This window comes from Lottia gigantea (assembly GCF_000327385.1).
Source record: "Lottia gigantea unplaced genomic scaffold LOTGIsca_28, whole genome shotgun sequence".
NCBI classification, from domain to species: Eukaryota; Metazoa; Mollusca; class Gastropoda; family Lottiidae; genus Lottia; species Lottia gigantea.
The window spans coordinates 2,153,240-2,165,304 of NW_008708898.1; the positions used below are offsets into that span (position 1 = coordinate 2,153,240).

At 33.7% G+C, this 12,065-nt stretch overlaps 1 protein-coding gene across 1 annotated transcript in view; it reads right to left on the reverse strand.

Moving 5' to 3' along the window:
* The window catches only part of LOTGIDRAFT_232384 (hypothetical protein), a gene marked incomplete at its 5' end in the record, with an annotated part of 17,998 nt that extends 7,287 nt beyond the window's left edge, over positions 1–10,711 (reverse strand). The window contains 5 exons of the mRNA XM_009056606.1: positions 305–529; positions 1,630–1,686; positions 2,193–2,309; positions 3,194–3,277; positions 10,640–10,711. Of these exons, the coding sequence (XP_009054854.1) occupies positions 305–529; positions 1,630–1,686; positions 2,193–2,309; positions 3,194–3,277; positions 10,640–10,711 (555 nt within the window). The remainder of the gene's footprint in view (positions 1–304; positions 530–1,629; positions 1,687–2,192; positions 2,310–3,193; positions 3,278–10,639) is intronic.
* Between the last annotated feature and the right edge of the window lie 1,354 nt (positions 10,712–12,065).

The following is a 12,065-nucleotide window of genomic DNA, read 5'->3' on the forward strand; positions in this document are numbered from 1 at the left end:
CGAAAATGGGAAAGCCCCCCCCCCCCCCCCCTTTTTTTTTTTTTTTTTCCCCCCCCCCCCCCCCCCCCCCCCCCCGCAGCCCCGAAAGCAATTTTTTCGGGCAAAAATCTCATAACTAGGTTAGAAATTTGGGCAATCTCAGGTATCTCTCCCCCCTCGGACGTAAACCTGGCTCCGCCACTGATCATCATCATCATCATCAGCAGCAGCAATATCATTAGCAGCAAGGGCTTTAAGGCAACAATGAGCCCTCTGGTAAAGGTACAGGGCAGTATAAAGCTACAAGTTACTGAATATAACTTACCATAAATGGACCACCATTATTTGTGGACATTGTTTCAGATTCACTTGAACCAAAAGAACCAAAACTTCCGTCAGGATCAGAAAATCCAGTTGCAAAACTTTCAGCGCCAATAGACGGTCTTCTGTGTGAAACTGGGGCTGTTTTATTGCAGTAGTAATTCCTTATTTCATCTTCTATCATTTGAATCTGACCATGCATCAAATCAAGATCACTAGGTACAGCTCCCTGTAAAACATCGATAAATCATTGTAAAAGCTATCAAGGCTAAAAACAAAATTGGGAATTTATAAGGGAATTTTTATATCTATACTAGACGGATATGTTTCATAATATATATATATATCTGTATATACGTCATTGTTTTTTCATTGTGTCACGACGCTAGCGACCCAGAACAGTTTACAGAAATCATAATACATAATAATAATATGTATGAGCCTTTGATTAAATGTGTGAATCATATTTTTTTCAATAGATTAAATATCATGATGCACATGGATTCTTTAAATGTCTTTTGTTGATATATTTATGTCGTAAGCATCCGCATTAAAGACACGGTTAATGCCGTCATTGAACTAGAAATTCCCATTTTGTGTTCTATAGGGGCTGATTCAAAATGCTTGAATACACCTTTACTATACATATTCTAAACCTAGTGCCATACAGTTCGTTTTTCACCCTGAAAGTCAAATCTGTGCCGAGTGAATTATTAGATCCTCGATACTATGGCATTGCTATAATGATTTATTATTATGATAAAGTAAATAGTAATGGATGTTCAATCTCCATTCCTAATCAGTGGCTCAACATATGAGTGAAGGCCCGTGAACTGGGGATGGGTTCCCTTAGAGGTGGGGTACCGTGGACTTGGCTCAACCAGTCCCATGGTATTTGAGCCACTGTTCCTAATTCCGCTGTATAAACACTTGTTCATGGAAGAGCTCTTGTCAGTGAGTTAAATAAATATCAGTACCTTCTTAAAATCATTTAAGGTCTCTACCCAGAAAAAAATAATTTCATTGACAATTACTAAATAAAATATGTCAATTATCAAACGAGTCAATAAGTGGTTTATTTTCCTTACTTCCTTCTTCATGCCCCATATAAATATCGTTAACTGTTATGTCATTATCTTATGAATATTATCAGTGCAATCAATGAGGAAGATGTGGTAAGCGTAGGGGATTTATGAGGTTTCTCATAACATAATATCCACTCGACACGTTGGTGGCCTACATGGTTCTGAAAAGATTGCTGTGATATGACTATGTCCACTTGTCGGCAGGTTTTCGATTCGATGTCTTAAAGAAAGTAAAAAATCTTACACTGGCTAATCCTTCAATATAGCCTCTCCACAATTCTCGTTCTGAATATTTCTTTGCCTGAAAACATGTTAAATAATGCATTATGAGGATTCAGTCAATCTGTCAATCCAGTAACATGGTGCCCCTGGCGTATTTAGGTGGTAAATTTTGAGCCATTATTGCGATCGAGTCCTGAAGCTTATTGTTATAGCGTTTGTATTGTCATACTCTCATCTAAAATCTGTGCAGAGCACATTGTTTATAACTGGATTATGGAAGAATCAATGGAAATCTACAGTATTCTCAAGATCCTTCGACAGCAATAGAGATTTTAAATCTGAGTACGAGACCCCAGGTGGGGAGAATAAGACCTTGATCAACGAGCACTTAAAATAAGTCTTTCTGGTTTATTTTGCAGGCCTTGCTGTTTAGTAAAAAGGATCCGACTAAATGTTTGCGGTGTGTTCATGCCATCCGTATCAAATATAAATTTGCGTTGATTGATTCATTCATGACTGACAGTTTGATGAACTTGATGGTTTCCGGAATATTTAAAGGTATGAATGAGGCAATGACAAACTTACTTTAAAATTGTTTTGGTGCCTTGATGTTCGAAGTTCAAATCTGAAACTTTCCCTTTTAGGATCGCATTCACCAAGAATAAATTTAGTATCTCTGTTTACTGGAAGTGAACCAACAAGCTGTAAGAGGCATCAATATGGACATTTATCAGAATGTAGCGAAACAGTTCAGACAAACTAAGTTCTCAGTGCAAAATAAGTACATTTTCATTTATAGACTACATCTGACAAACAATAACATAGCTGTGCGGAAAAATCAGTATTTTCCACTTCATATTAAAATAACGACAAAGCTATATAATTTTTAAGAGATAATCCACGTGAATTTAACAATAGTTGCAGCAAATAGAAAAAGAATAATATCATCTTCCAAGCCGTTAATGAAATTATCAAAACTTAAAGTATTTGAGAAAAGGGCAGAAGGTGACTGCAAGCCTACAACCAAAATGCAGAAAAACAACTAACAAAAAACAAAAACACATGACAATATATCCTTCAAATAGCAAACAAGAAATATTCCTCCTTCCTCTACTGATCTTTAGTTCTTGAGATGAATTACCAATTATTGAGAAATTCGACTAATTTGAAACATATTTTTATGTACATTGATTTGTGTTTGAAACACGTCGATATAATTTTATACTTGTTTGCACTCGAAAGAGTTTGAAAAGATAAGGTGCATTCTCGAACAGAACACCAGACATTATCTAGAGTTGCAAGCCAAGCATTGTCTCACTGTTACACTATCAATCTGTTTAAATTCACATCTACATCTAGCTTTTTTCAATTTACTACCCAAGCCACCCCCATCATAACTTAATATGCTTCATTGCTTATTTTAATGACCTAGAACATTTGTGGAATAACAATTTCGTCAGTAGATCTGAACTTTAATTAGAACAGTCTAGTATTGCACCAATGTTTACTTTGCGTTACTTTTGCTACTAGTTCATCAAAAAAACCGATGATGGAAGCTTAAATGAACCTAATAAAGGTATACTCACATTATCCTGCACTGTTTCTTTGGATTTGAAAATATACAGATTCTGATCTTTTAACACCAACCAGTAAATTCTCCATTTATTATCCTACAATAAGAATATACAGTTGAAACTATCTCCCTGAATAATGTTATTTTTGATATACATGTATATTACCCGTGTCATATAAATATCAACCTTCAAAAGCATGACAAGCATCCATGCCGTTGACAGGTTGCATATACTACTATATTTAGAAACAGTTTTGATGTAACTTTTCAGCATTATCATAATGGCGCATAGATCTAAAACTAACTCAAGCACGTCCAATTTATTCTTTTCTGGACCTCAATGTAAACCTAGGGCATGCCCGTCAAAACCCGAACCATAAAAAGCAAATAGAAGGTGGAAATACAAGAATGGGGCGCTGGGAGAAGGGATGTTATTTCGTGGCAAGGAATTTGCACTCACATTCTCTCTTAAATATCCATAGAGTAGAGGAGCTAGAACAGGTTTAGGAATCATCATGCATTAAATCTTAAGCGTACAATAAAAAAGATAACGTATGGTCCAATCAGTCAGCTTCCCTCATACTGCTTTTAGTTCTAAGAGCATCGTTAATATGGAATTTTCTGAAAACAGTCATTTGACATGTACTAAGAGATGTCCATGTATAAAGGGAGACATATGGTTGCAACACGAGGAGATGATCAAGATGAACAACATGTCAGCAGCTAATAAACAATACTGACAACTGACAGAACGAACCTTACTGCTTTATCCAAACAAGTCGTAACAGCTATAAGAATAATAATAGATCCTCAAATGTACATAAATATCCTGATTTTCCAGTAACCGGTAGGTTATTGGCACCCGATATCTAAGTACACGATATCCTTAGTAAAACAGTGACAATATACACAGTTGAGAGCACCAGCAAATATGTACCGATCTCAAAATAAAAGACCCCAGGCAAGATACCTGTGCTAAACCAGTGCGACACGGCAATAAATTTTGAAAAAAGTAGTCGTTTTCTTGACATAATTTATGAAGAGATTTAAAATCCGGTCTTAAAATCATCAACTTTAGGCAACAAAAATTATTATATGACGTTTATTTGGAAATTAACTGAAATAGTGAACGGTATTTAAGAACGACGACCTAGTAACACCACCACAACAATCAATAATGGGTCGAAATGTCTTTAAAATGTTAGGCATTGTTAGTAGTGATGGTTTAGGTTTACAATTTTGTCTTCCTTCAAGCTTACATTTTGATCAAGTGAACCGTTCGTGCGAAGCTCCTTCCTATTTTTGGTTTTTGATAGTCGTTAGCATGGAACATAATCTTGTTATGCCTGATAATTATTAATGGAAGCGCTTCTTTTTGATCAAAAAGAATGGTCATTTCCCAGACTTGCAGAGTAATATACATGTATTGTAGTGTATTTTGAGATTTAAAGTCAAATATTACAAATCTGTCACTTACATCTTGGCTGACTTGTCTGGTCAGGTATAAATTGATTTGATTTTTATCTCATGATGTTGACCTATAGTAAGGGCGAAGCAGATCATGCTTACTCTTTTCAAAACAACTGATGGTACTTCTCTTTGGAGTAGTCCACTACTTTACTGCTTTTACTCTCGATTTTGCCATACTTTCAATTTGATTTTGGATCCACGGAATTATCTTACTTGTACGGATTTTATTGAGTTGGCAGATCTCCTTCTCAAATTTGACTTTTATATATTACAAATTGACAGAAGCATATAATGGGAAGCTTAATACATAATGTTCCAGAAGCAAAGCAGAAAAGAACGAGGTGCAGTTTCTCTAGAAACGTCAACCAAGTCGTTTTAAAAAAGCGACCTATTTTTAATATATATCTTGTCATTTAATTTATCATATATATTACCATGGCGTTAAAACACTATGTTGACATGACATCTTGAAATATTGCTGTTGCTGTATATAATATTCTTTTGCCTTCATGCCAGTTATTATTGTGGTCAAGCTCACCCTTACAGAATATCCGATAGTTGTATGGAACTGGATTTGTTAACGGGGCATTTAACAATAACATTATGCTGGTGTCAATGGCAGAGGGGGTGGGGTGGGCATGTCTTATCGTTGAGTTCTTAAAAGCCTAGTTACGTGAGCCCAACATATGCATTTAAACTCCAGTAGTTGGTGCCAATTCATTTACAAGATGCATCACGAGATCGCAAGAATATTGATTTAAATTAGAAACTCTCATGTACCAATGTTGAAAGGAACTTAAAAGGTGCTCTGTTAATAGTAAATCGAGGACCTGATAAATGTGCTATAAATAACGAAAATATATTTTGGGTTCTTGTAGATGGTGCCGATTCTGCTCTATGTTACGGTTTGTTTTGCTTAAGGGATAAGGATCCCATTAACAAAATAAACCTTACGATCAATTTTCTTGCAAGTGTGGTATTTCGCAATGTAAAATTCCACAACTATACAATTCTTCTAGGTTTACAGTGAACAGGGCCATGGACCCACGTGATACTGGGTGTATTAAAGCTAACTGAACAGGTGTAATAGTACTTGCATTGTACATATTGAAGTTGTTGAAGCAAAATCAGTCGCAGAAAATTTTTTATATGCAAATCTAACATGATTTTATTGAATATTTTAAAAATATATAACGTCATTGAAATGAACTTTAAGACTTTTAAAAATTGAAATTGAATTTTTGAAATCCTCAATCTAGTGACGAAAAAGGAAGTGTTTATATTTTATCTATGAGAGCGTACATCCTAGCCGGATATAACCGCCCAAATGATTGTATTGAACTATCAAAGCAAGTTATGAATTTGCGTAATTCGATTGTCGTTTTTATTTCTTTAAAAAAAATTATTTAGAAACGAACATCAATGTAGACATCAAAATTAATCCCTTCATATTTAAAGGGTTCGCCATTCGTTTGACCTTAGTCTCAGAAATGGGATTTTTTCACCGTCAGATTTGAGACTTCAAATGCATGTGTTATGGATAAGTATATGCGCTAGAAAGTTAAAAAAAGACTCGAGACTGCCATATTTAGGAAAAACATGATAATGAGAAAGTTTGAGGCATTTTTGAAGAAATTATGCGATTATGCGAAATTTATGCGTACATTTCTAGTAATTCTGAAGACTATTTAAATATTTTCAAGATCCAAATCAACTTGGATGCCACCTATCAAGTTCTTATACTCTGAATATAATGATTATCCTCCTGAATATAAATTGTAAATTTTGCTTGAAGTACACTTTGAACTAAAATATTTGATACAAATATATACCTATTGATTATATTGTTGCCCAATCTTTTCAAACTGTCATAATTACGCCCTAGGTGATATGATGCCGATCTATTTCATTGAAAAGAACGTTAAATATTATTCTTTTTGTGTAGGCGAATAACCCCGAGACACAAATAAATAAAGTTATGTGATCCTTATATAGGTCACTATAGTAAATATCAATATAAGCAATGTGTTATACAGTAAATGTACAATTAAATTTTTTAAAACATCACAAGTTTATGTTTGCATAAATAAGACTTGATAAGAATTAGTGGCGTTTATAAAGGGGGGGAGGGGAGGGGGGGGGGGGGGCGAGGGGGGAAATATTTAGGCCGGCCCAATTTTTATCATTGAAGAATGTGGATATCAAATGTCGCCAAAAATGTTGCTGACTCAAGGATTTGTTTAAGCAGACGATTATGCTTCCTTTATGCAGACAGTCATGCGAAATATGGATCAAAGTTCACATTCAAGAAACTTTGTGAAATATTGACATAACCTAATTAAAAATGATATATGATAAAAGAATACACATGAAATAGCAGGTATTTGTTAAAGTTTCAAAGTCGAACTATTTATAATATTAATCCAAACTTTGAATTTAAATCCTCACGTTTGAATGTAATACAAGTACATTATTTTTACAATTGAATAGACATGACATCAATGCAAGAGTAGGCTATAAGTCAATGCTATCAATATAATCATATTGAACATTATATTATAAAGACTTATTGCATTCACCAACTCGAGTAATTGCATATTTGGAATTTATATTGTGATAAAATGATTTTATTTCTGACGAAGGAATTTCATATGAAGGTCACAAGAAGAGTGTAGGGAATTTTTTGTCAATTGCTTCACAGGCGTAGTGAGCCCCAAAAATTATAAAATTGTCAACTGCCAAATCCTGATAGATTCCTCAGGAATCCATATTCCATAAAAAAAAACGTTACGTTTATCTATTGGAAATTCGTTCCTATACATTCAGTTAGCGAAAAAAAAAATTACAAGGCAGATAAGGTGAATTACAGGGACGCGTGTGCCATTTTAGGGGGTTGATTTTGTCTCGAATATATGTATATAGTCTTCAGAGGTAGGCCTACAAAAAATACTTCAAACTAGGAATTTTACTCACTATTTTATATATGTCTTTTCTATATTTCTATATATCATTGAGTATCTTAAAATGACAAGTCGTCATTTTAACTTTTAAACGGGGATAAACATGAACACACATGGATTTGAAGATTCATATAGAAGTTACTATTACTGATTGGCTTAGCTACAAAAAAATCTGATAGAAAAATTAAAAACCTTAAATATCCCCGATATACGTAGAAAGGTTTGAAACCCTTGGCGTAAGCCAATCATGTTGTCTATGTGTATACCGACCTCGTATGGACTTACGCAATAACAATATTGAATAGATCCTTTCTTCCTGGTTGAAAATTCTTTCACAAAATAAACGAGCCAGTAAAGTGCAAAAGTTCAGGAATACCTTTTTACACAAAAAATATCAAACGGACTCTTCTTATTCACATATATTTCTTACTAATTCTGGTTTCCGTGAACTACACCTTCGACTTAACAAAACTGGTGACATTCATATCAAAGATTAGAATGATGTCGTCTGACCTATAGAACAATATTGTCAAATCAAGATGTGGAAATGAACGTTTTAAAATGAATCGAAACCCTGCATCCTAATAGTGTTAGCTTTACATGAAAATTCTAAAATTTGATTGTAATAGTTAAACGTTTAAAAAATAACTACAAGCCTTCAAAACGAGTACATGATATCCAATTCTGACAACATAATATCCTGAAAGTATTTTTATAGAAGACAAATCTACTGCGCTTGTCGATCATCTATTGACTTTTCCATTTGTAGTAAACGTATATTGCTTTACCACCACTTTCACATCTATCCTGTCTGACGCCACCAGGAGTTGGGATCGTAAAGAAACCAATTATCTACAACCGCCAGTTATTTGACAAACCTCTGTTGTGTTAGGTAATGACGGGTAATTTGGTGTAATGAACGTGTTCATCCCTTTTATAACTGCTTGACTTAGAATTCTTTTGATGGTTTTTCGGCCTCATGTCCTAAACCTAGGCTGACTGCAATCTTGTCTCGGGAAACAAGAAGATTAAATTGTTGTTTTGTCGTTAGGATAGGATGATAAGAAACCGATCCGATGCTCAATGTGCTACGGGCTGTGCATGTTAAAGGTTCCTTGATACAGAAAGTTGCAAAAGTAACGGTCCTGGCGAAATCTCTCCAATTCACAAGAGCACACAAGTAGGCGTAAAACATTTTATGTCAGCTGCGATCCGAAGTGCCCCAAATAAAAGTATGTAAAATAGTCATAAAGTTGTTAAACCGTCTATATCTATAAGTATACTTATCATTTTGTGGACCAGGAAGAAGAGATATTGTACTACAATTACGTAGATATAGTAATTATTCAGTGCATAATAATAAGTATGAAAAATAAATTCCCCTTAGTGAAATAACCTATACCTTATAAATATATATCGAGATAAAAATATGTACATCAAATTATACGGTAATAAAAGTCCTATTCAGGCACAAGATAATAAGGAATTATCTACAGAAGTATTAGATACCAAATTATTCAAAAATAACAATATAGATTGTATGAATAGTGTTACTTTCTCTTTGCTGTTTCTGTGTCAGCAAAAAGTGAAACGAGTACAAAGATTTAACTGGGGCCTGGTTACAGCTATTGCTATTTTGCTCTGTCTAGTTTCTCAGAATATTTTTAAATTCTAGCGATTCAAAAATGGATCGAAATGAACTGCCATAAAAGAGATATTAAATGTCTGGCTCTGGCGACGTTAATCCGTACATTGCGTCTGAGGAACTTTACGATCCAGATTTTCCGAGCTATGTTTGAGTCATTTACAGATAACAACTCTTGCGAATGATTGAATGGTTAGTTTACTGTTTCCAGTTGTTTTGATATTATGTGTGCATGTTACCACCCCACTCCAATATTCTTAAATTCCCATGATAATTTTAGATAGATTACACAAGAGTGAGCCTTTTCAACGCAAAAATCCCATACGGTAAAATGTGAACTAAGACTAACATGAAAAATGTATATACATGACAATGGTTGAAGATTAAAATAACTCAGGGTATTAAATGGACATCTGAAGATAAGACGTGGATTACCCTCAATAACCACATCCTAGATTATCTCCAATTTTCAGTTTTTCTACGAAAAAAGGAATGATAAGATGATACAGAGTAAATGAATTAAGCACAGAGTGAAATAAATTCATAGTTTAACACAATGTAATCTGCATGAACGTTTTATTCTTCTAGCACCAAGTTGCTTTAAATGAATTTTTATGATGCAAATGGGACTAAAAACCATAAAATTTTAAAAATGATTCCTTTCTATGTAGTGGATGTGTCATTACGTTGGATTTGAAAAGATCTTAAGCGACATTTATAGGTAGAGTTCACATTAAATAACGGAATACAATTTTATAGTAAGCTGGTAAACTACTCCTTAGTTTTATTGCACACAACGTTTCAACAGTCTACATCACAAGGTGAAAATGATATAGGCCTATGCCAATTAGCTGTCGAGGATAACTATCATTGAAACCCATGTGTATTAATAAATTGTTGCTGCCATTATCAGTTATCATTTGTTATCACCAGTTGCATATGGAAATATGGGATCCCACTAAACTGAATATTTCAAGATATGTCATGAATTGTTGCTGCTATCATTTGTTATCACCAATCCAATATAAAAATATGTTAACTGAATATTGCAAGATATGTCTTCCTGATTGGATTAAAACCAAAGGTTTTAAGGTAGCCTTTTCATGATATAACTCAGACCATTAAACATAACCTGAAATCTTTAAATGTACCCACGTAATATCAAAATGAAGTACTACCATTAAGATGAAAAACATTAACTGATTTAATGAGTCCATGATATTATACGAGTTTACAATATTTAATAATACATGTATATTTAATGTTTGATTATCATTAGATTTTTTAAATATCATAACATATCATATTTTACATTATCATAAACGATAATTCATTCTAATAGATACATTATTATTATAATATATTGACAAAACATTCCACTGACCTGTCCACGGTGTTCTAAAAACCCTTCTAAAAATTTCATACAACTTTTTCTCACATGTGGGGCAGCAGCCATTTTTTAAAAATCCTTGTGATAAAAATTCACAATGTTATCTGAAAAATACGATATTACTGTTGCACTATGTTCTTAGCCAGAAATTAGTCCGACTGGTTGGTTGTCAAACACAAAAGTTTTTGTTGTGAACACGACTTCACCTCGATCCCTAGAAGGAAGTAAATACTAAATTTAGACGGTTGTAAAAACCTTGGGAAAGATAAGTAGATATTATAGTTAAACAGGTAGCGACAGTACATAGTCAATTTCACAACTCAGTGTTAACATTGAATACCTTCAACTTGGTTAAAATATCTACTTTTTACCATGTCTTTTTAACCTGACTTTAACTGTTTTAAGTAACTAATTGAGAAATAGTCGATACACACTGACAATAGTCACAAGAGGATGGCGAAGACTAGCTATCGCTCGTCCTCTTTATTTAGAAACATGGTCGTCAGTCGTTCAAGCGGATCAAAATTATTGTTAAAAATTTATATATTTTGGAGTAAAAATAGACTATAACTTAGTGGCTATAAGAAGAAAATTTACTGTTGGTATTATATGAGGATCAAGACAGGGAGAAATTTGTTATTTTTTGTGATTAGTCAACCAAGTCTCTTATCATCAAGGTCAACGAGTTTGTTCGTCATTGAATTAATTGTTTGGGTGTAAACCCAAGTTTCATTTTCGATGAAACAAGAATTTAAAGATGGCCCCGTTGCAAACTAACAACATGTTTCTAGTTCTGTTGTAATATTTCTATACTATATCTCTGAGCTGTGTATTGAGCAGCACTATTTTAAAAGTTGAAATATGTATTATTGTACTAATATAACGGATGGCTCAGAAAAAACGATAACACTTCTCCATTCAGGATCTGTCCTAAAGCATCAAAGCTATTATCATAATTATAATATCCATATCAATATAAGGTTAAAATGATCATAGTTCTGATGGTTTGTAACAAAAACCTGAAATGAAAAGTGTTATCATAATGTAATGCATATTGTACATGAACTGCGTAATTTTAACCTTAATGGTTTGGTGTGTCAATAAAATCATGCAAATAAAATCATCCATAAATTTGAAGGTTTACAACTACTGTATCTGTTGATTGATGAATGAGGTAACATTCATATTGAACTTTTATTCTCGGTTCAAACAAGTAAGTTTATCAAGGAAACAAATCACACATGAGTTTGTTACGTGCATCTTATTAGAGATATCTCTGTTGACAGATGTTGAATTAAAAAACTGAAACTTTTCAATTTCAAAGCTTCTTATCAAGCAACTCCTCGGTCAGACATTCTCTAGGCCTAAATGGTGGGCAAAGACAGATATACGTACTCACAAAAAATGTTGTAGCCTACAA